Source organism: Lissotriton vulgaris, chromosome 1_1, assembly GCF_964263255.1.
Source record: "Lissotriton vulgaris chromosome 1_1, aLisVul1.2, whole genome shotgun sequence".
NCBI classification, from domain to species: Eukaryota; Metazoa; Chordata; class Amphibia; order Caudata; family Salamandridae; genus Lissotriton; species Lissotriton vulgaris.
Window position 1 is genome coordinate 1,069,973,358 of NC_141685.1, and position 25,191 is coordinate 1,069,998,548.

The following is a 25,191-nucleotide window of genomic DNA, read 5'->3' on the forward strand; positions in this document are numbered from 1 at the left end:
GTAGTCCTCGGAGGTAAAAAATAGAACAAAAAGGGGAGCCGTTAGTCCAACTGGACTTCCATGAGCATAAATCGCAACCGACACCGGGTTAGGGTGAGGGGGTTGGAACCGACAGTGAGGAGGGTAGGCGAATTGGATATAGGTAAGAAAGGGCGAGAGAGCAGGTAAGAAGCAGTGTCCGGTGTGGGTCTTGTGAGGGGAAGGTCGTATCGGTAATAGTGCTGTACACGGGTAGTGTCCCCCAATGGTGCTATACAAGATAATACAGTGATTGTAGCCAGAGCCAACGGTTATGCTAAATATATATACAATGCACCTAATGTGCTACAGGGGCTGTTCTCAGGGTTTGTATACTCACAGGCTCCGCCGCAACTCTCCAGTGAGTTGCGGCCACTCTCCAGCCACCTCCTGCGAACTCCACCAGTCTTCGCTCCACACGCCCTCTCTGGTTCGTCTTCCGTCCGAGTCTCCTGCCACGAGTTCGCTTCTCCAACGAGGCTCCTGTTTCTGCCTCCGTCTTTTCCGGCATCGGGGACTGGAGTTAGGGAGGGACTTCTGGGGTCATGGCAGTGTGCTTCTGGTGCGAGGACATCGGTGATTGGCTCCTGGAAGAAAGGACAGAGGGGTGGGATCCGGGTTGTTAGGGTCGTTTCCAGGGACGCCTCTCGACAGGCTTTCGGGACAAGATATCGTCCGAGGGGATGCAGCTTAGGCGAGGTAGGGGAAGACGCCACATCACAAATAGTTACCCTCTTTCTTTTTTTATAATGTCTTTTTTTTCAACAGAAGCTAAACAGCCCTCCAAACCCCCTCATTCCCGCCCAACCATTAAATATTCACAGTCAGTGATTTGCAAATACAAGTAGGCCATTGGCAGCGAAGGATCATATATCACATCATCAACAATTTCTTATGAAGCAGCATAACTAACAGTTTCAAGACGTCCCTCGACCAAACTATTCAACCGCAGGGTGCACATCCTGTTCCCCAACAAGATCCTCTAGCTCACATTGTAGGCTAATATCTATCATGTCCCAATCCATAAGGTCCCCCTGACTCGTACCCTTATATACCAACTTGTGTCAAACTCCACATTCAAGCCCCTACCTAGCAAGCTAGCTCCCTAATCCAACACCTCTTGGTTGGTGACTTGCTTGTTATCCATTTCATTGCAACACATTTCTTGGCAAATACCAGTCCCAGCTCCGTAACTTTACGCAGAATTTTGCTCGTTTTTGTGCGGGGAACATAGACCCAAAGGCACAGTTGTATCGTTGGCTGCAGCGCCAGACCCGTCAGGTATCCCAAGGCTGCAACCACCTCACCACAGAAGTTGTGTATCCCCCTACAGGTCTACCACATGTGTATATAATTACCTACTGCTACTCTGTATTTAGGGCAAGTCTCAGTCTTGGATGGATCCAGTTAGTGTAACTACTGGGGCGTCATGTAGTCCCTATGAATGCATTTGTAGTGAATTAATTTCAGTCTTGCATTGCGCGTTACTTGTCGGCAGACACTGAGGATATTCCCCCACTCACGCTTCCCCCGTTCTTCCCACAGATCTCCCTCCCCTTGGAATTCGAGAATAACTATCCGATCACCTGTACACGGGAGCACCAGTGTGTAGAGACGTGATATCAGTTTAGTGTTCCCATACATGTCTGGTCAGTATGTGTGTTTTCGGTTCTTGTGGGAAACCAGGCCTTACCCTCTGCATCACAGCCGCCAGCCAGGCGTCTGCCAGAAAGCTGTTACCAATCACACCCCACCTGTCCCAAAAGGCCGCATACACCACCATCCTCCCATCTTCGTACAGGTCACCCACACATCAGGGAGTGGCACCTCCGCCCCCTCGCCAGAGGAAGGCTGGCACCACCAGGCTGTTCCCAGTGTTCCAGGGGACATGTCTCGTCATGTATATATGTTCGCCTCCCTCCTCCCTGGAAACCTCTCTCACGGATTTGCAATGGAAGTGAAGGCGTCTTCTTCCTAGAGACCAGAAGAAGCACCAGCAGTTTCAGGGGCTGGGCTTAACATCTCAGAATCAAAACTACTGGATCCATGTTTCTCTCCTTGAACCATGGGACCCCATGTTGTAGCTGGGCTGCCCAATTGTACACTCTAAAGTTTGTGGCCTTCATTCCCCCACCATCCCACTGGATCCTCAGGACATCAAGGCTTATCCTAGACCTCCCGGAGCCCCAATATAGAACCCTCAGCAGGCCATACAATCTACAAAACCATGCCTCCGGAATGCACATCTACGTATGCTGCAGAGTACACAAGACCCTTGATAATGCTGTCATTTTAGTGATTGTTATGTGCCCTATCAGCGATATCGGGAACTGCATCCATCTATGTACACTTCGCTTTAAGCCAGTCAAGGGTCCATCCACATTAAAATTGTGCACTTCCATTACACTGGAACTCAGATAGATACCAGGTATTTGACCCGTGCTATCTCGAGATGTATATTGAGGAGGACCCCCTCACCAGTTCATGATCCACATTAATAGAGAATAGTACAGACTTATCCTCATTCTATCGGAAACCAGAGTAAAGCCCCACTTCACCAATCGTGCTTTCCACAGCGCACCATGTGGCTCGCAGGTGTCTAAGACTGAACGAAATATCATCAGCATACAAGGATATGACTTCCTGTCTGCCACTCACCACAGTACCATCCTCACCATGCATAGAGAATATCACCTGTGTTACTAGCTCTGTCACCAAAGTGAATAGCAATGGTGACAGGAGGCACCCCTGCCTCGTCTCTCACTCAACCTCCCAGCTATCCAATAATCAATGGCCAACTTTCACTCTCACCCTACTGTCTGTTTACAAGAGCTCCAACCACTTAAGGTAATCCTCCTCCAAATCATACTGCTACAGGGTGCGCCTCATAAAGGTCCAGTCCACATTATCAAACACCTTGTGGGTGTCCAGGCTGCCAAGAGCACACTGTTCATCTCCCACCCTCCCCCGAGGCCTGCTCAAGGAAAATAATTGCCTTCTGGATGTTGGTGGAGGTCATGTGATCCACAAAGCCAGCCTGGTCCGAGTGCACAATCACCTCTGCTGCCTTTGCCAGGTCATGGGCCAAAATCTTCCCCAAAATATTAGTTTCAACATTGAGCAGATAGCAGTCAAAGCGATTTGCAGTCTGTGTGATCCCTCCCCGGTTTAGGAAGAGCCACTATATGAGCTTGTCGTAGCAAGGCAGGGAGAACTCCAATCTTTCTCACTTCCCTGTACATGGCCAGCAGCTGGGCACTATGAAGATCCATATACATTTGATAGAACTCTACTGTCAACCTATTGTTGCCAGGTGCCTTCCAAACACTCATATCCTTAATAGCCCACTTGCTATCTCTCTCATCTATAGGCGTATTTAGGAGCACCCACATTTTTGCTTTGACTATAGATAAGCAGACCTCCTCCAGCACAGCTGTAATCCCTTCCTCATCACTCTGTTCCTGTTTCGCATAGAGTCCAGAGTAAAATCCAAACAAATTTCCTGAATATATCGCCCTGCGCCATGAAAACCTCCCCTTCCACATCCTTAAGGACAACTACAGCTTTACTACTACCCTTCTCCCTGTTAAGAAGCCAAACCAATAAACTATCTGCTTTATCCCGTTGCTCATGCAACAATTCGAAACTATAATCATGTTTACCAAGTATTTCCCTGCCTCTGCCAGTTCCTCCTGAAGGTTTTGTCTTGTGTCCCATACCTCAGCTGTATGAGAGGTCTGCCTGTCTATTTGCGCTATACTTTTCTCCAAGTTAGTAATGATGTCGCCTAGGGATTTGGCACCCCATATGACATGCTCATATATGTGCTCCCTATGGTCACCTTGAACGGTTCCCACACTATCCCTGCTCATGTAACTGACCCTGCATTAACAGAAAAGTATTCCCTAATCACCTCCTGGATACCCTCATTGAACACCTGATCATTAAGCGCTCTGGTCTGAAGGCACCATTGCGAAATCGGCACCATATATGTGCGCCCCAGTAATTTCACTGCTAGCGGAGCATGGTCCGACAAGGTGCGGTCCAGATATTGAACCACCCCAATTTCAGCCATCTGTTCTGGGTATACAGATGCATAATCTATTCTGACGATTGACGCATGTGGTAGTGGGTAAAAAGAATATCCCTTCATCTCGCCATGCCACATTCTCAAAAGTTCCACCAGGTTCAGTGTATCCATACCCTCTTATCAGTGCCCATGAAAACCTACCTAGTGGCCTTGGAGCTATCTAATGTTCTGTCAAGTACGCAGTTACAATCGCTCATTCACAAAATGTCACAGTGGGCATATGGATTCAATAGGCACACAATTCCATCAAAGAAGTCTTGGTTGTCTGTATCTGGTGCATATGTATTTAGGACGACCATGGGCTTCAATCTCCTCCATCACCCTCACATATCGACCATTCATGTCAGGAAATGAAGTGACCAGTTTAAAAGGGACAGTAGCCGCAAACCATATCAAGACACCATGTACAGCCAAGGTAAAACTAGCATACCAGAGTGTGCCCCCACCATTTGGTCTGAAGTTTCTCATGTTCCCCAGGGAGCAAGTGCGTCTCCTGTAGAATTACACTGGGGACCTGCTGCTTCTTTGGTGCTTAAATGAATTGTGGATTCCGCTAATGTTCCAAGATAATACGATCAACCCTATTTAGGTAGTCATACGCAGGCGTGCTCCAGGGCCCTGACTGCATGATAGACTATTGTATGTACTGAGTCTATACATTTTTCCATTGAAAAACAGCAACTGAACCCCATCTTCTCCCCCGCTGGTGTGGATAACCCCAACCTGGCTCAACTGACATATTCAGTGTCATCCCATTTCCCAACATAACAGTCCTACCATCTACCCTCATAGTGGGTGGATCCAGTGGATCCCAATGAGGGGCACCCTAGAGGCGGCTACCACTACTAGGTTTACTCAGAGAAGGGAATTAACACTAATATACACATTCACCCCCTTACCAAACCGACATTGGAAAGATTCTCTGTCCTTCAGCAAATCACCCCTCCCTCGGAGTACTATAACGTATCACCATCCTCAAAAAAGGCATTGAGTTTATTCAAGCAATTGAGCGCCTGTTGTACAACCAGGTCAGTTTCTCTTTACAAACGGCATTTCGTCCTCATCATGGTGAGAAAAAAAATTGTTTCCCCTGTACATTTATCATGCGGCGCACTGGGGGCAAAAACGCATAGGCCGGGACACGGTCTCTTTGTTTTTCTTAACTTCTACAAAAGCTTTTCTCTTCTTCTGGGTGGCAAGTCCACCTTGTCCTGTAATCGAGCCGCCATCAGTATTCTCAGTTTTTCCTTATATGTCTCCAGTCTGGCTATTAACATCCTCGGAATTCCCCCCGGTGGCGGCTTCTTCCCCAGCGTTCTACGAGCTCTGTTGGCTTGTACCTCTACCGCACCCTCTAATCGGGTCAATACAGATGGCAACCATGTCTCCAAGAAGTGTTCCATATGCAAACTTTCTGCCCCCTCTGGCAATCTCAACTTTCTGACATTATTGAGCCTTGACCTATCTTCCAGGTCTAATAATTGGTTAACCGGCCACTGTAGTTGTTGCTTCTGGTCCACCAACTGACAGGAGTGTGCCTCCAGATTCTCCTCCATATCTTCTGCTCTGGTGCTCAATTCCTTCACACTGGCTCTCACTTTGTCAATGTCCTCATGCAAAAACGGTACTGCGATTTCCACACCATCAATCCATTATTGCCCTATTACCCTCAAGTATCAACTGTTTGATCTCCAATGTGGAGGGTGACACAGGGTCCCCTGCCAGGGCCTTTCCACAGGTGCTGCACTCTGGGCCATGTTTGCAAGACTTTCCTCAATGGCATGACTTTGTATTGAGGAGTCCCGCAGTCCACTCTTTGGTTTGGGTGATATCCAGGGAAAAGCGCGCTCTCCCATGGGCCACCGGGCTCACCCCAAACCTCCTACACTGTGCGGCCAGGGGTATTCCCCCACACAGTCTTCAACTCACTTCACCATATATGTTGGTCCCGGTGCAATGTGATGGCTCCTGCTCCATGTCCACACTGTATCACAGCACCTCAAGTCTCTTGTTTGGACCCACTACCTGAGGGGGGGCACCCCAATCTCTTATAAGCCCGGGGTCTCCTCCCTCTCACCAATTGAGGGGCCCATTAGGACCCCTGAGTAGGAGGGAACCTCCGCATTGCCTGCGGAGTTCCCTCTTGTGAAATTAGGATGTGACCGCCACCCTGGCGGTCACATCCTCTATTTTTACTATTGCGGCGGGTGCGGCTTCAAGCTGCACCCGTCGCAATGGTAAAAATGCATACATTGCAGTTGTATGCAGAAAGCGGCAGGCACCGTGCGGTGCCTGCCGATTTCTGCATACAATGGTACCCCCCTTGTGCACCCCCCACCCCCCTTCACCCAGGGGGCCCGCAACGGGCCCCGTGGTGAAGTTCCACATGCTTTTCCACGGCGGAAAACCCGCAGCGGAAAAGCATTTTTTTAAACACATCCTAATATGGCTGGCGGTGTCTGAGAGACACCGCCACCATATTAGAGCTTTTCCGCCACGGTTGTAAGCCAACCGCGGTGGAAAAGCAGCGGACTGAAACCAGGACCCACCAGCCATCCTAATGTGGCGGTGGGTCTTTGGTGGGTCCCCAGCGGATTTTCCGCATCCTCCTGGATGGCGGTGGCTTCCGTCGGCCCAGAGGATGCGGAAAATCCGCAATCCTAATGAGCCCCTAAGTTTGGTGCAATCTGTCACCCAGCCACCCAAGGCCCAAAGCAAGGCTCAGTAGTCCCTGGTGGAGGACCCTCTCCTCCAGGAAAAGTTCCTTGATCCAATAGGCCAGAATTTCCGCAGCGCATGCTATGCTCACAATCAGGCCCACAAGGCTTACTGCCTCAGCCCTCCAGGAGCATGGTAGATCTTCAGGGCTCAACTCTCCACTGGGCCCGCCTGGCCCGATCTCCGTCCATCCTCCTAGTGGATGCCCTCATCCGGGTCTGACATATCCCCGGGCCCTGCAGGTCTCTTAACAGGGCACCGGCAAGGCCAAAGGGAAACCGGTGACAAGTCTGTGCCCTGCCTCACGGTCTCACGCTGCACTGCATCTTAGTGACCAGCACATCACAGGCGCTTTCAGCTAGTGCCAATGTGGGGTCCTTCTCCCGTGGCTCCTCTGCTTCCCATGGGCTACTGATCAAGGACTGAGGGGGTCCTCTAGAAGCATAGTTAGTCACAGTGACAGGAGAGTGCGTCCACTCCGGTTCAGGCTCAGGCATCTTGGCTCCTCCTCTTCAAGTTACCCTCTTCCTCATTTCCTTAATGCCTCCCAGTCTCATCCTAGGGCCTGAGCATGGGGAGAAACCATGGCTGGCCATTGATAGCTGCCCTTGCCCATCTTGACCCGTGCCATATTGCTTGCCCAGGACAGGTCATAGCTTCCCTGGGAGTTTGCTTTTAAGAAAGGCACATTATACTCTTTCTTTGGGCAATGTGAGGGGGGAATACCAGATATATCCTACAACCTTGGACAAGATGATGGAGCATGAAATACCACATGTCCACAAGCAAGTAAAGGCGGTGATAAAGACACCCCTACCTGTGGAGAGGGGGGGTATTTGAAAGCTACATGCATCCTTGGACAAATCCGAAGACACAAAATGTCTCCCTCCACTGGGTAATGTGTGGGCTACGAAACACATTCCTCTGTCTTGGCCAAGGTGGGAAAGTTAAAAAATCCCCTCATGCATGGGCAAGGCAAGAAGGTGGATAATAAGATATTACCAGCCCTTTGAAGAAAGTGGGTCTTGGGCAAGACGAGGACTAAGAAGGATCTTAGCCTTGGTACTCTGTACAAGGTATTAATAATGGCCATTAATACATGAACAGAACTGTTATCCTAAGCACTCGGTTTCTATAGAGTTTTATCCGTATTTATATATGCTAGAGGTTGGTGCCTCAGTCGTCGCACGTAGTCAAAAAACGTGCCTGGTAAACAAGTGAATGTGGAGGTTAGAGAACTAGCCTCAAGACTTGGCGCCAAATTTACAACGAAAACGACGTTTTCTTATCAATTTACTTCAGTTTATTTGATTTATTTATACTCATTTGGAAACAAATTTTCTGGTAAATTAATCCATAATGATTTTTGCAGACATAATATCCATCTTATGTCATGAATACAATCGATGTATAATCCACTTTTTAGTACACCCAATGCATTTCGGGTCAAATCAACAAACGTGACCCTTCGTCAGGGGTCTGTAAAGGAAAGTCAGACAGGACCAGATTAGTCACTCTCTGTGGTGTAAAACAACACAATACTCTCTATATGTCAATATCACATTACAATGTCTAATATCAACATTAAGCGTGATCCGTGGACTGTGTTACCATGCACTCGATAACTCATGTTAATCAAGACTGGATAAGCACATAAACAAAAATAGTCAATAGCATTGAACTTCTAAACTTAATCTTCATGGCATATTTCATCGTTACACTAAGTACACAGACTTACGTGAGTTGGGACGCGGAGCGCGTCTCCGTGGGATTCTGAATGAAATTGACCGCGAAGGATCAACTGTCCTAATAGGCTGAAAACTCAGTCACGTGCCCGCGACCGCATCCAATCATGATGCGGCAGGCAGGACACGTGAACTGAGTAACGCGGCTTCAAAACAAAGTGGATCACAAAAACGGTGCTACGTTATGTTCAATGTTTACACAATTACAATCACATTCGAAATACCTGCAGTACAATTAGAAGGTATAGATGAAATACCAATTGAATGAGGAGCAAAAGATTATACATGCTATATGAAACTGAACTTAAAATGAAAGTAAAAAAGTCAACATTGAAAATATACATTACCACTCGGATACGGGGCACAGTGTATTGCAAAAGACAATGCATAAAAATCAGTCCATTTATAGAACCCAAGAATGTTCGATCCTGTCATTCAACCCCAATGGGTGTGAGGAGTTCAGTCTTTTTATCCAATAGTATTCCGCTCTCAGTCTTTGTTTTATTGGATCCATGTCGGGGCGCTGTTGAATTACCTCGATCACCGTGAATTTTAATTGAGAGATTTGGTGATTTTTCTCTTTCCAGTGTATTGCCACAGCTGATTTGAGGTTGTTAAGTCTGATGTTACTCTTGTGTTCCGTGATTCGGATCTTTACCTTGCGCTCAGTTTGACCTATGTATATTTTGCCGCAGGGGCATTTTATAAGATACACGCAATTGGCCGTGTCACACGTACTAGAATGTTGTAATTCTATTGGAAAGCCTTTAGTAGGATGCATTAGCGTTTTTCCACATATGACGTTGTTGCAATGGGTACAGTTAAAACACTTGGACATTCCTTTCCACGTTTTAGTCTCCTTAGGAGGGGTATTCACATAGGTCAAACTGAGCGCAAGGTAAAGATCCGAATCACGGAACACAAGAGTAACATCAGACTTAACAACCTCAAATCAGCTGTGGCAATACACTGGAAAGAGAAAAATCACCAAATCTCTCAATTAAAATTCACGGTGATCGAGGTAATTCAACAGCGCCCCGACATGGATCCAATAAAACAAAGACTGAGAGCGGAATACTATTGGATAAAAAGACTGAACTCCTCACACCCATTGGGGTTGAATGACAGGATCGAACATTCTTGGGTTCTATAAATGGACTGATTTTTATGCATTGTCTTTTGCAATACACTGTGCCCCGTATCCGAGTGGTAATGTATATTTTCAATGTTGACTTTTTTACTTTCATTTTAAGTTCAGTTTCATATAGCATGTATAATCTTTTGCTCCTCATTCAATTGGTATTTCATCTATACCTTCTAATTGTACTGCAGGTATTTCGAATGTGATTGTAATTGTGTAAACATTGAACATAACGTAGCACCGTTTTTGTGGTCCACTTTGTTTTGAAGCCGCGTTACTCAGTTCACGTGTCCTGCCTGCCGCATCATGATTGGATGCGGTCGCGGGCACGTGACTGAGTTTTCAGCCTATTAGGACAGTTGATCCTTCGCGGTCAATTTCATTCAGAATCCCACGGAGACGCGCTCCGCGTCCCAACTCACGTAAGTCTGTGTACTTAGTGTAACGATGAAATATGCCATGAAGATTAAGTTTAGAAGTTCAATGCTATTGACTATTTTTGTTTATGTGCTTATCCAGTCTTGATTAACATGAGTTATCGAGTGCATGGTAACACAGTCCACGGATCACGCTTAATGTTGATATTAGACATTGTAATGTGATATTGACATATAGAGAGTATTGTGTTGTTTTACACCACAGAGAGTGACTAATCTGGTCCTGTCTGACTTTCCTTTACAGACCCCTGACGAAGGGTCACGTTTGTTGATTTGACCCGAAATGCATTGGGTGTACTAAAAAGTGGATTATACATCGATTGTATTCATGACATAAGATGGATATTATGTCTGCAAAAATCATTATGGATTAACTTACCAGAAAATTTGTTTCCAAATGAGTATAAATAAATCAAATAAACTGAAGTAAATTGATAAGAAAACGTCGTTTTCGTTGTAAATTTGGCGCCAAGTCTTGAGGCTAGTTCTCTAACCTCCACATTCACATTAATACATGAAGTCATTATTGCTCATGCATGTTGCCATCATCCCTACCGGGGGCTCGTGACTGGACTGGTGGGAATATTTACATGGAAGTGACAGAGTGTGGCGTTAGCCTCCTTGGCTGCCTAATGCAGCACACATAGGAGTTAAAAAACGTAATTTTTTTTTAATGATTGTTTATGTGCAGGAAGGGACACCTTCCTGCACATAAACAATCAATGGCGTTTTGTTGTTTCCATGTGTGCTGCACAGCGTAGCACATATGGAAATAGCCAAAACAAGGAACGTTTTTTAATTTCTCCTCGTTTTGCCAGGGTAAGCCCAGGTTTTCCCTGGTCTTAATTTTGGCACTGCCCCATATTTACGCCACCCTGTAAATATGGGGCAACGTAAAATTCAATGGGTGTTGCAGTGGAACGCCCACCGCAACACTCATTGCCCTCCCCTTTTACGCTATAGTATAATGTGAAAGGTTGCCTTGTTTGCAAGGCAGTTTTAAGCCAAGTGAAGTGGCTCAACGCTGCCTTGTACATAAGACGAAGCCCCTATCCCCACCACAATGTACAAAAAAAGTGAAGTTGTGGTGGGGATAGGGGCTTGTAAATATGTCCCTGTGTTTATTACTAAAGAACATCAACTCACTAGAAAAAAGCCTAAGTGAAATCAAGGCAACATACTTTTATACAAAGGTTTACATTTTTCACTATTCTTTGTCCTTGGACTAGTCATATACAATGTAAATGTGTATATATAGTTTTACTTTCTTGCCTTAAGTATGTTTTTCAAATTTATAAACACAGCAGAAAACAGCTTTGGATTTGTGACTGTTTTTCTTGATTTGCAATTCAAGCCTAAAATTTGCTTTTGAAACTTGGTCACATTGAATCAACTCTGGACACTTGCTAATCATTCTTGAATAACGTGTGACCCTTCACACCATAATCTATTCTTTAATATATTCCTTTAATTTCCATTCTGTTTACCTCTTGTGTTTAGTTTGTGAGTGTTAGTTGTTTCTTCATGCTTCACAGGCTTGTATGGTGTCTGTATTTTCAGAATTCCACTATGGGGTAGCCCAGGGCTGGGTTTAGGGCTGTTGGCGCACTGTGTGTCAATCTTTTTTGCCACCTCCACCCCCCCCCCCCCCAATATGACCTCCTCCTCTGATTCTATCACTACCACCCACACAAAAGTACCCCTCATCTCTTCATAGCCCCAGAGACATCTTAACAATGTTGGGGGCCTTGGGCCAAACGTATTTTGAGGGCCCCTGGTCTGAACAGATTTGAATGTATTATCCTATTTCAGCTTTTTGGCCAGGTCATTGACAGTGCACAGGATCACTTGTCCACATTCTAAAGTTCTTACATCTAATATTCAGGGATAGTGATATGTGTTTTCAATATTGTAATACAAAAGCAGTTCACCAATATTACTGCAAATAATCTCTGTGACACCCTTCCATTTCTTATATGTGAGGTCCTGTTTTGATCTAAATGACACTTTTTTATGGATGTTGCAAGAAACACAAACCCAACATTTCTTTGCAACATGTCTGTAATAAACTCTCAAACTTCACTCACATTAAAAATAAATTAAAAGGAAATCGTATTTAAACAATCTGTTTAAGAATTATTCAAGGTCATCAGGGCAAGACTCTGCAAAACAGAGCTGGCTCTATGGGAGTGGGGGGTCTGGAAGGCTGGAGCCATGGGACAGAGCCCATTTTGCCCATGCCTTAAAACGTCTCTGCATAGCCCCTCTCTCAAAAGCATTGCATTTGTTTTAAAGCACTGGTAAAGATTGGCTGTACTATTCCACTCAGCTATTCCCATAGAATACAGATCTGTTATTTGCAGCAGTCATATTAGCCCCCTGTGCTACATTATGTGAAGTCATAATTGCCACTAGAAAAAGATTCAATCTCTCTCTCTAGCAGTAAAATTCATCACAAGAGTTGTCATGACATTTTTATTGCCGTCTGAAAGCTGGACTAAGGACCTCTGCAGTAGGTGCTTTTAAATCTTATGTTACTACTATAGACAGCCGCACCCCCTCCCAGAGGTCAATGGCCCCTGTCTAGGTCAACGCCCAGTGCAGCCTCTCAGGTCCCTCCACCCTAAAGCTGGCTTAGGACTGCCAGGTACACTATGCTTTGTAAACTACTTTTACTTTATTTGCTTTTCGGAAAGGGAATCTAAATCTAAACCTCACCTCGGCGGCTATTAGGATAACTAGGGGTCAAATATATGAAACCATTCTACTGGGTCAGACCCTGTAATTTGCAAACGCACAGTATTTACAAGCTAAAACTGATGGCTCACCTTGTAGCCCTATGGGATAGCTTGTAATATGGGAACTGCATCTGCAGCCTCCTGGGAAGCAAACAAGAGTCCAGAGGACTGCTTGCTGCTTGCTTTCCATGATATCTTTCCAAGTGGTAAAGATAGTTGCAACACAAACAGCAACAATCTGCTTAACCCCTTCGCTGCGGCAACTATTCCGCCGCAGCGCTAAAGGGGCGGGGCGGCCGCGCGGCGGCCGCATGCTGGTGACAGAACCGCTCCGTCACCAGCCGCGGTTGAGCTATGCTGGTGACGGAGCGGTTCCGTCATGACCCGCCCCGCTCATTAGAAAGCCGGCGCAGGCGCGAAATCAGCGCCGCGCAGGCGCGGCGGCTGGGCCATGACGGAACCGCTCCGTCATTAGCACAGCCCAACTGTAGCTGATGAGGGAGCGGTTCCGTCATCAGCAGGGGAGGGGTTAATGGACACAAGTTACTTTAAGAATAAAAGTGCTTCTGGTTTGGAAAATCAAATGCAGGGATAAAAGTCTGCTCTCCCTTGAAGACCTCCATCCCTGCATTCCAGTCAGTCACAGGGGTTTGAAAATCGTATCCTGTCTAATTAATATTTAGTAGGCACGTTGTTTTGCAACACGCTACAAATGTGCAATCACAATTTGTGATGTAATCTATTAGTACATACAAAACAATACCATTCATATTGGTAAAAGAGTCAGGGGCCTATTCACAAAGGTAATTATAGACCTGTAAACCTACTAGATGTAAACTTACTCCTAACTCTTTTGAGCAACTTTTCTACTTTGGGCTATTCACAAAATCCAAGTGTAACGTTAATCCAAAGTCTAGCTGTAGAGGTGCAATTTGTGACTTTGTAATAGGCTTGCTCTTTCGTGGGTAGACCTCTTTCCAGTAGTTATAAATCCTACGCATGGCATCCAGGCATAAGGGCACACTCCTTAGTATATCAGTATTATTCGAAAATGGTATCACATAGAACTTGGTGCTCAAGTGTGAGGGAAAGCCACGTAAGAACCAGTATAAAACCAAATGGTTTAGCAAATCCAAGTTACCCGAGCACTCTAATATGTTACAAATTTAGATTGCCATAATTCGATATTGTATTCATATTCCAGTCTCTTAATTATTATTCATCAGGGTTTGAGAACATTGACAAGTAGCACACCAGAAACATACGTAAAAGGAGCACTCTCTCCCCAGCCCGATAAACAGATCAGTTCGGATCACTCCTCCCTGTATCGTATGGGATTTGTGATACGATTTGATGTGACTACGAGGACACCATATAAGGTTTCACGGTTCTCAAGCTCATGAAGTCGGAGGCTGATATGCCACAACAACAAAACACGTGTTGGCAGTGCTAATGGTATAGAAAATTTGATTTGTCTGGTTATACTGATGTCAATAGGCGTGAAGTTAAGGATCATAAGGAGCCTGTAGACTCAATAAAGAGGCTGGAAAATGAATATATCTCCTTTTACCTCCCACATTTACTACTAAAACGTATAAGTGTGCAGACACTACACAGTTGGGGCGGAGATCTCCGCATACAGAAAGATAGGTCAGGCGTAGGCTGCTGCACGTAGTTTGAGAATAGCATTTTGTAGTACATTTGCAGTCCTATTTTAGTAATACAAAGAGCAGTTTGGGAATGGACCCTCAGTGTGCAAAATGCACATCCATGGTTTGCGAATGGGAATGGTCCTTCTACCCCTAGATTATTTATTTCCTTTTTTCCCTGAAGATTCTCCCTTAGTTGTACAGAGTTGTCGCTAACTTTCCCCTCTATGACTCCCCTGTTGCCTATTTACCTTCACAGGTAACTAAACAATGGGAGCCACTGTACCCAGCGAGGTTGAGGGTGGTTCCAGTCAGGAAAAGAAGAGTCCAGACGAGAAGCTCGAGGGAGATGAACCAGGTGTGTATGAGATGTGGACTGTGGCGAGTAGGTCCAGAGATCCTAGGGCAACCACGTGCTGCAAGAATGTTCGGACATCCATTGCTCACCCCAGGGTTATCAACATTCCTATGACCAATCTGCATTTCTTCATTCCTACCACTGTCGCTCTTATCAGTAGTTCTTGTCCCTGTTTTTGGGCTTGATTTAAGTTCTACTGTCTGTTTGCTGTCCTTCTATTACGCATATTCCTGGTCGTCCTCCTTGTTTGTTGACTACATTCTTCCTGTCAAACGGACGTTTTGAGCACTCCAAGTGTATAACCAAGAAAATGTCCAATTCAAGAGTCGTCAACTTATAGCCCACTTTAATCCAATTCCTTTGTTAAAGCCAAAAGGGAATTCTCATGTACATCCAATCAAAACAGCAGTGGTGCAGAGAAGACTTTCAGCCAACATGTGTTTTGCAGATTAGCAATTTGTGCCTTGACTTCTTCAGGGCTGTAAGTATTTAAGTGAACAATCTAAGTTACAATTTCATAGTTCAGTTACAAATGCTCACTGTCACCCACCACAGATGTCAGAGTAATCAAAGAGGTCCAATAATGCGAGGGCTTATGTACCGAAAACAATTGCTTATCAACACAAATAATAGCACTTAATAACCTTTAAATGTCAAAGTGAGACCAAATGAACATAGGAATACCATATTGTGCTAGTATAGTTATAGATGCTCATAGAATACCTCCATAAAAATGAAGTATGTGAGAGAATGGTAAAATAAGACAAAGAAAGGTAAAAACTACAACCCTCAGCATGCAGTACTCCCATATCCAGGTACTTGACCTCCGTACAAATGCATGCTCTTAATTAAGGTAAGAAAAAAAAGGCAAATAACAATGACCTAAATGTAGAAAATACATTATACCTCTTATATTGAAGAGCCTCATGATCTGGGGATTGTGATTCCAGCATTCAAAAGTAATTTCTACATAAATTACTTCTTGTTTATTGCTATGCTGCTGGTCACTTGTCTTATGAGACTTTATATTTTATATTTTTACATTAGTTAAATTAGGCTTAACGTTGTCAGTGATGTCTTTTAATGCAGATCACGTTACCTGCTGTATTGAGGACTTGTTAGAAATGGGATTTCTGGTTGGCTAGGTCTTGCGCCTAAGCCAGGCCGAAACCACCACTCTAGTCAGTGCAAGGGAGTTACACTCTGTAGATAACCCCTGCTCACCCCCTTGGTAGCTTGGCACGAGCAGTAAGGCTTATCCCAGAGGCAATGTGTAAAGCGTTTGCGCAACACACACACAGAAGCAACACACTAAGCACACCACAAAAGAAACTCCACACAAGGTTATATATAAAAATAGCCTTTTTATTATCCAAAACACATTAGAATAGTAATCACACAATATACACTGTACCAACTGGCACAAGGCAATATTTACAGGGGATTATATACACATGACAGGGCCAATTGGGCCACTGTCAGAACCATCACAAAGCACAAATAGTAAATGTAGAACAAAACCAGTAACTACTGGCAAAACACTGTACTCAGCATTATATCTGGCAACATAAATCATATTATGCAATCAGTATCACATCAGGCGTAAAACACATTCTGCACCAACCTTATAAGCCTAACACATTAGGCAATAATATCCTCACCAGCATAAACACAGTATGCAATAACATCATAAGCAGAAATCATATGTAATGTAATGTAAAAATGTAAAAATGCTTGTTAAGCGCGGTTGCTGCCCGTAGGCGTCCAAGCGCTGAGTTGAAGTAGGAAAGTGACGGGAGGGGAGCTAGGGTGTGTCGGATTTGGCAAACAGCAGTGTCTTTAGGTTTTTACGGAATGAGAGGAGGTCTGGGTTGGACCGGAGTGAGATGGGGAGAGCATTCCAGAGCTTGGCGGTGTTCAAAGAGAACAGCCTACCCCCAGACCTGGCTCGCTTCACTCTGGGAACAACAGCGAGGAACGCCTCCGTCGATCGAAGGTTCCTGTTAGGGTGGTAAGGGGTGATAAGGTCGGTGTTAATGGCTGGGCCTGTTTTCCAAAAGGCGCGGTGCGCCAAGCACAGCGTCTTAAAGGCCACTCTCTGCCTCACTGGCAGCCAGTGGAGACTTTTTAGAGCAGGTCTGGCTGACTGGGTGCGCGGAATTTTCAGCAGGGTGCGTGCTGCACAGTTTTGAACAACCTGCAATTTTCGGAGGGTCATCTCAGGTGCCCCCACGTATAGGGTATTGTTCGAGTCCAGGCGAGACTGGATGAGACCTTGTACCGCCACCTTTTTGTCCTCTAGGGGAAGTAGCGGGAGAACCTTCCTCAAGATTCTAAGTAGGCCAAAGCAAGTGGCGGACAGTTTTTTGGCCTGGGTGGAGAAGGAGAGTTTGTTGTCCAGCCACACTCCCAAGCTTTTGACACTGTCCTTAGGGGTGGGGGGGGGGGGCCCAGTGCACTGGGCCACAGGGAGGTGAAGGACACGGGGGAGGTTGGGCCTAGGAGCATAAGCTCCGTCTTTTCTCCGTTTAGTTTTAGGGAGGAGTTGGTCATCCATCCCTTAACATCCACTAGGCATTTTAGCAGGTCGGCTGGGGAATGCCTGTTGTTCTTCGTGGCCAGCGAGACCACAAGCTGGGTGTCGTCGGCGTATGACACGATTTTAATGCCATATGGTTCGACAACACCCGCCAGCGGCCTCATGTACACGTTGAACAGTACAGGGCTCAGGGAGGAGCCCTGTGGTACTCCGCAGCTCAGGGGTTTGCTAGAGGACACAGTCTCTCCGTCGAAGATCTGAAACGACCTCCCAGACAGGAAGGAGTCAAACCACCTTAAAGCGTCACCTGAAACTCCGATGTTATAGAGACGGTCCAGCAAGGTGGTACAGCTGACCGTATCGAAGGCGGCACTTAGATCAAGGAGGATCACTGCCACTGATCCTCCCTGGTCCAGTATCCTTCTAGTTTCTTCGGTGACTGCTAACACAAGACCACCATGGGAGGCAGATCCTACTCATACCTAGCTGCTAAAACATGGAACTCACTCCCCGCTTACCTTCGCCTTACCCAGAACCACCTAGCATTCAGAAAGCAACTTAAAACGTGGTTATTTGACAAGTAATCCTCCTCCCTCTCTTAGCGCCTTGAGACCCTCTGGGTATGTAGTGCGCTATATAAATTATCTGACTTGACTTGACTTGACCAGCTGCGCGTTTATATACTTCTCTAACACCTTGCTAGCCCAAGGGAGAAGTGAGATGGGGCGGTAGCTGGAGTGGTCATCTGGGTCTAGGCTGGGTTTCTTCAACAACGCCCGTACCATGGCCTGCTTCCAAGCTGTGGGGTCTGAGCAAGCGGATATGGATGTGTTTAGAAGATCCAGGATTACAGGAAGGGTAGCTTTGCTTGCCTGCATCAGGACTTCTGGAGGAGCAGGATCACAAGGGGAGCCCGACTTGACTTGTCGTGCCACCTTGCTTAAAGTGTCGAGGTCCAGAGGAGGGAAGTGCTCGAGGGAAGGCTGGTCTGGGTGAAGAGGTGGTCTAGGGGGGAGTGGATTCGTCGCGTCCGGGGTTGTGGCTGCAGTTGGGAAGGTGGAGTAAATTTTTATAACTTTGTTGTGAAAAAAATCCGCAAGCTCGTTGCATTGGTCCTGGGTTTTGTTAGGTGGGGGTGCCGTGTTGGCACTGGAACATTGCTTAATAATGTGAAAAATTTATTTGGGCTTAGATTTCGCTTCTAGTATTTTCTCCGAATAATGGGTTGCCTGGGCCGTTCTGATCCCTTCTTTGTAGGCTTTGATCGCCTCTTTGTAGGAGGCCTTTTTATCTGGGAGGAAGTCTAAACGCCAGGCTCTCTCTCGTTGCCTGCAAAGGCGTTTTAGCTGTCTTAGAGAGTCAGAGAACCAGGGGGCAGATTTCTGTAGTCTCTTCGAGGAGGATCTACGAAGCGGGAGGATCGAGTCTAGCGAGTGGGTGATCCAACTTTCATAATAGACGTTTGCCACATTCGGGTCTAGGCAGGGTGACGGGCGAGTGGAGTCCAGGTTATGCAGCCAGGACTCCAATGGGAGTTTTGACCAGTTCCTCCTGGTGGTGACTTGGGGAGGTAGCTGGGGGGTTTTGTGTTTGACCCAAGTAAACGGGACCAGAAAATGGTCCGACCATGGGAGGGGGGTGGGTTGATCAACGGTTAGATCCAGGCAGTTGCTAAATATAGGGTCAAGGGTGGAGAAGAGTGTTGCCGGTGGCAGAGGCAGCCTCCATTCACTTCGCGCTGTTAAAAAAACCGTATTTCACTGCACTGCTCGCGCTGTTGTTACAGCGAATGTTTTTATGTAGCGATTAGAGGCTATTTTTAAAACGTTCAGTGTGGGTTAGCGGATAACTTACTTTAATTTCTGGTATTCTCCTCAGCTGCTCAGTTTTTTCTCCCACTCCCGCCCCGGTCCGCCGCGTCCAATCTTGGGCGTTTGATGCGGAGGGCGAGGAGGAGCCTTACACTTCTGGGCTCAGGGAGCACAGGTCAGCGCTCTAGCGACCCCTCCCATCACTATAAATGTGTTCTGGGCAGCGACCGCGCAGCGGACGCGTGCAGCGGGCGCACCGGAAGCGCGCCGAAGTCGAGCCAAAGTCAAGCCCGTCTGCGCCCGTCCGCGGCCGGACGGGGCGCGGGGCCACAAACCATGGCCCTGCCATTATAACCACCATAAGGTATGGCAGACAGGAATTGCTTGCTCTCCAACCTGATACGCTTGCAGCTTGCAAACACTCCATGCATGCCTTGTCATTAAATAAATGCACTTTGTGTAGTTTTGTACCCATCAGTCATGTCCCAGCCACTAGCACGGGTCACACCATCAAAGCAGCCTTACTTAACTGCAGATCCTTACGTAAGCACGCTATAGAAATCTTTCACTTACTAGAGGACCAGAACCTTAATATCTTATTCCTGACGGAAACTTGGCTGGATGACTATTCAGACCCTGACATTATTCAGGCCCTTCCCCCTGGTTACTCCCTCTCCAGACTGGATAGGAAAGACGGCAGAGGGGGTGGCATCGCTATCGCTACGAAAGCCCCTCTAGTATGTTCCCTATCTTCTATACAGGTTGACCATAGTGAAGCTGGCTCTTTCACGATTAACACCGGTCCCAATCACTCCATATCAGGCATTCTGATATATCGACCACCTGGTAGGCTATTTGACTTCACTTCCATCCTGATGGAAGCTATAACTCACTTAGCACTAAGGAAATCTCGTTTATTAGTGCTAGGAGATCTCAATGCCCATTTCGAAGACCCCTTAGATACTGACGCAACTGATATTCAAGCTGAGCTACTCTCGGTACAGCTCGAATTAAAGAATAAGGAACCGTCACATCAATTAGGACATTTATTAGACCCCATTTTTGGCAACTGGAAGGGAGTTCATACCTCAGATCCTCAACCCATACCCTGGTCGGATCATTACATCATCCCCATAACGATTCAACTAGACAGAACTAAGCATTATCGACATCAATCTCTACGTTATAAACGCAGAAAATGGAAGAACTTTTCAATAGAATCTTTCATTAAAATTGTCCAGGTTGAAGGCCCTCCTAAAGGGGATGATTGCGAGTCAGTTAACAAGCACATACACAACTTCGTCACTAAGGCCCTTGATATTACTGCCCCTATTCGCACCACGACCAATGCCAGGAGAACAAAAAAAGCTGCTCCCTGGTTCAGTCAAGAACTGCAAACCATGAAGACGGCATGTAAAAAGCTTGAAAGAGCATGGCGCCAGAATTTTTGCCCAGAAATCAAAACCCAATATAAAATAGCGCAAAGAGTATACAACAAAACTATACGTATGTCTAAGGCAGCTCATTATCACACCCGTATTATGGAAGCAGAAAACTCCTCTAAGGAACTGTATCAAATATACAAAGAAATCTCCATAGTGGATGTGACTCCTTCCGCCCAAAACGATTCTGTGGAAACTTGTGACAAAATAGCCCAGTACTTTTCAGGAAAGATTACTAAAATCTATGCCAGCTTTTCCAATAATATAAAGTCGGCTACTGAATTTATTGAAAATGATAATCTCATAAACACACCAGAGTGCCTAGGCTCCTTCGAAGTTCCTCCCTTTGAAGCTTTGGCTAAAATGTGCAACAATATCAAATCAGGATCTCCTCGAGACCCTGCGCCTCCTAAAATTCTAGCTGAAGCCTTCCCTGTACTAGAGCCTCACTTCAGACATCTGCTTCAAGTCTCCTTCTCCACGGCTTGCTTGCCGGTGGAATGGAAACAGGCAGTAGTATTACCGATTAAAAAAAAGCCGAACATAAGTCAAGACATTTTGAAAAAACCTTTGCCCAATATCTTTGCTACCTTACCTTGCAAAGCTAGCTGAGAAAATTGCTAATATTCAACTTATGGAACATCTTGAAGCCCATAATGTTTTTCATAAATCTCAATCAGGTTTCAGATCTAATTTCTCCACTGAGACAGCTCTCTTGAGGGCTACTGAAACCCTACGAGAAGGAGCGGATGAGGGTAAGACCATGGCTCTCATCATGCTGGATCTCAGTGCCGCGTTTGACACTGTAGCGCACTCCATCCTGCTACAGTGTCTAAACAGAGCGGGAGTCACCAATAAGGCACTGGGATGGCTGAAAGCCTTTCTGATCAACAGGAGCTTTCAAGTCCAAAGAGGGACTTTCCTCTCAGACAGCGTGTTGCTTGAACAGGGGGTACCTCAGGGCTCTGCCCTGAGTCCCACCCTGTTCAATTTATACATGGCTCCCCTGGCAGAAGTGGTGCAATCGTTCGGCGTAGAGCTTGTCTCTTACGCCAACGACACGCAACTTCTAATATCACTATCTCAAGCCCCTTCTATGGAAGCTGATAACTTCAATGCTTGCATGAGTAAGCTTGCCACTTGGATGACAGAGCACTGTCTAAAACTAAATGGCACTAAAACGGAGGTTCTAATGATTGGAGGCAATGAGGCTAAATGGACAAAAGAATGGTGGCCCAGCTGCTTGGGTCCTTTGCCCCCTCCTAACCGGGAAGCAAAGAATCTAGGTGTCTGGGTAGACAATAAGTTGTCTTTTGATAGCCACATTAAGAAAACAGTAGGCAAATGCTTTGGAGTAATGAAAACGCTCAATCGCACCCTTGACTTGCTGCCTCTGAACTCCAGACGTACCATGACGCAGGCACTAATCACTTCCCGTATTGATTACGGGAATGTGCTGCTCCTGGGCACATCGGCTAAAAACATCAAGAAACTACAGGTTCTACAAAATTCTGCAGCACGCCTAGTGTTAAGGCTTCCCCGTAGAGCCCCCTCGAGACCCTCTCTGGCATCCCTCCATTGGCTACCTATTAGCAAGAGGATTGTCTTCAAAGCTCTACTATGGTGCCATAGGATTATCCACCGTAGAGCGCCGGCCTATATGTCGGATCTGGCATCCCTGTACGAACCTAACAGATCCCTCAGATCGAAAGGAATGGGTTTGCTCAGAACTGCTCGCCCCAAAAAAGCCAGAATGGGAGGCAGGTCCTTCCGCTCACTAGCGGCCATGCATTGGAATCGCCTGCCCACGGACACTAGGCTTGAGACCAATGAGGCCTCTTTTAGAAAGAAGTTGAAAACCTTTTTATTTACTTCATAATGGTACTCCTCTCTCTCCTTATAAAAATGCTCTCTCCACAGCGCGGGCACACGCCGGGAGGCGTCACCAGGCGCTTTACAAACTCCCTTAAACTAAACTAAACTAAAAGTAAATTGCCCTTTTCATGGGTCGGGGCTGCAACCAGTAGGGACAGTTGGAGAGCTTCCAGATCGTCTAGTAATTCCTGAGCAATGTGATCTGAGGGGGAATTAAAGTGGAGATTAAGGTCCCCTAGGATCGTGTAGTTGGCGGAAGAAAGAATTCTTTCCGCTATAATTTCTGGAAGAGACCTATGGAACACTTTTACAGGCTCAGGGGGGCGGTAGATCAGGGTGCCAGAGAAAGTGTTATTAGCGTTGAACTCTATGCAGAATGCTACACTCTCGCACTCAGGGATAGTTTCTGCTGTAGTACGGCATCGGTACTGGTTCTTCAGAATGATCGCCAGACCTCCGCCTCTCCCTACCGGTCTATCCACTCTAAGGATATGGTAGCCTACGGGTAAGGCTTGAACTACGTCTGGCTCAGAGTGAGCAGTAAGCCACGTTTCTGTCAGGAAAACCGCGTCTGGCTTTTGCTCCTCGAGCAGCATGGCAATCTGTGTGCTATGTTTAGGTAAGGAGCGGCAGTTTAGCGCGTACATACGGTACGTTTGTGCCGCAGCCGACGGGGATTTGCGGAAGGAGTGTTTGCACCCCGAACATCGGGCGGGTAGCTCTAAGGGAGCAAAGATATGGGAGCACTGGAGAGTAGCAGTCCTACCTATGCTGTATAAGGCTGCCGGGCTGTAGGTCCTGCTCTGGGTGGGGTGAGAGCCAAGGTTTGTGGCCCCGGGTCCCGGCTGGTCGCGGACGGGCGCAGACGGGCTTGCCTTAAGCGCGCCTTCGGCGCGCAAACGGCGCGCCCGCTGCGCTCGCCCGCTGCGCGTTCTAAAGTTACACATGTTTTATAGGGGGCGTAGGGCGGGAAGTGGGCGTGGCCTCAAGGTGGGCGTGTCCAGCGGCGAAGGCAGCCGGTGCTAGGGGTCACGTGAGCGCTAGGTCCGCTCTACCGTGCCCTGAAGTGCGCGGTGCTTTACAAGTGATAACAAGTTTTAAAATCAGGTAAGTTTTTAAAAACAGTGCGAACAACAAAATATGCAACCTCTCCCGGCTTTCCGCCTCAGGAGACTTAACTCAGCCGAGCGCTAGCGTGTTAGCGCTTTTAAAGGGCGGGAAGTGGGCGTGGCCTCAAGGTGGGCGTGTCCAGCGGCGAAGGCAGCCGGTGCTAGGGGTCACGTGAGCGCTAGGTCCGCTCTACCGTGCCCTGAAGTGCGCGGTGCTTTACAAGTGATAACAAGTTTTAAAATCAGGTAAGTTTTTAAAAACAGTGCGAACAACAAAATATGCAACCTCTCCCGGCTTTCCGCCCCAGGAGACTTAACTCAGCCGAGCGCTAGCGTGTCAGCGCTTTTAAAGGGCGGGAAGTGGGCGTGGCCTCAAGGTGGGCGTGTCCAGCGGCGAAGGCAGCCGGTGCTAGGGGTCACGTGAGCGCTAGGTCCGCTCTACCGTGCCCTGAAGTGCGCGGTGCTTTACAAGTGATAACAAGTTTTAAAATCAGGTAAGTTTTTAAAAACAGTGCGAACAACAAAATATGCAACCTCTCCCGGCTTTCCGCCTCAGGAGACTTAACTGAGCCGAGCGCTAGCTTGTCAGCGCTTTTAAAGGGCGGGAAGTGGACGTGGCCTCAAGGTGGGCGTGTCCAGCGGCGAAGGCAGCCGGTGCTAGGGGTCACGTGAGCGCTAGGTCCGCTCTACCGTGCCCTGAAGTGCGCGGTGCTTTACAAGTGATAACAAGTTTTAAAATCAGGTAAGTTTTTAAAAACAGTGCGAACAACAAAATATGCAACCTCTCCCGGCTTTCCGCCTCAGGAGACTTAACTCAGCCGAGCGCTAGCGTGTCAGCGCTTTTAAAGGGCGGGAAGTGGGCGTGGCCTCAAGGTGGGCGTGTCCAGTGGCGAAGGCAGCCGGTGCTAGGGGTCACGTGAGCGCTAGGTCCGCTCTACCGTGCCCTGAAGTGCGCGGTGCTTTACAAGTGATAACAAGTTTTAAAATCAGGTAAGTTTTTAAAAACAGTGCGAACAACAAAATATGCAACCTCTCCCGGCTTTCCGCCTCAGGAGACTTAACTCAGCCGAGCGCTAGCGTGTCAGCGCTTTTAAAGGGCGGGAAGTGGGCGTGGCCTCAAGGTGGGCGTGTCCAGCGGCGAAGGCAGCCGGTGCTAGGGGTCACGTGAGCGCTAGGTCCGCTCTACCGTGCCCTGAAGTGCGCGGTGCTTTACAAGTGATAACAAGTTTTAAAATCAGGTAAGTTTTTAAAAACAGTGAGAACAACAAAATATGCAACCTCTCCCGGCTTTCCGCCTCAGGAGACTTAACTCAGCCGAGCGCTAGCGTGTCAGCGCTTTTAGAGGGCGGAAAGTGGGCGTGGCCTCAAGGTGGGCGTGTCCAGCGGCGAAGGCAGCCGGTGCTAGGGGTCACGTGAGCGCTAGGTCCGCTCTACCGTGCCCTGAAGTGCGCGGTGCTTTACAAGTGATAACAAGTTTTAAAATCAGGTAAGTTTTTAAAAACAGTGAGAACAACAAAATAT

At 47.0% G+C, this 25,191-nt stretch overlaps 2 protein-coding genes across 2 annotated transcripts in view; both read left to right on the forward strand.

Annotated features, from left to right (window-relative positions):
- The window catches only part of CIMIP4 (ciliary microtubule inner protein 4), a 331,753-nt gene that overhangs the window by 13,614 nt on the left and 292,948 nt on the right, over positions 1–25,191 (forward strand). The window contains exon 3 of the mRNA XM_086963196.1: positions 14,796–14,894. Within this exon, the coding sequence (XP_086819322.1) occupies positions 14,807–14,894 (88 nt within the window). The 5' untranslated portion in view covers positions 14,796–14,806. The remainder of the gene's footprint in view (positions 1–14,795; positions 14,895–25,191) is intronic.
- Positions 19,670–21,298, forward strand: LOC147748575 (uncharacterized). Its single transcript, XM_086951562.1, has one exon. It carries the CDS (start codon positions 19,670–19,672, stop codon positions 21,296–21,298), a length of 1,629 nt encoding a protein of 542 aa, XP_086807688.1.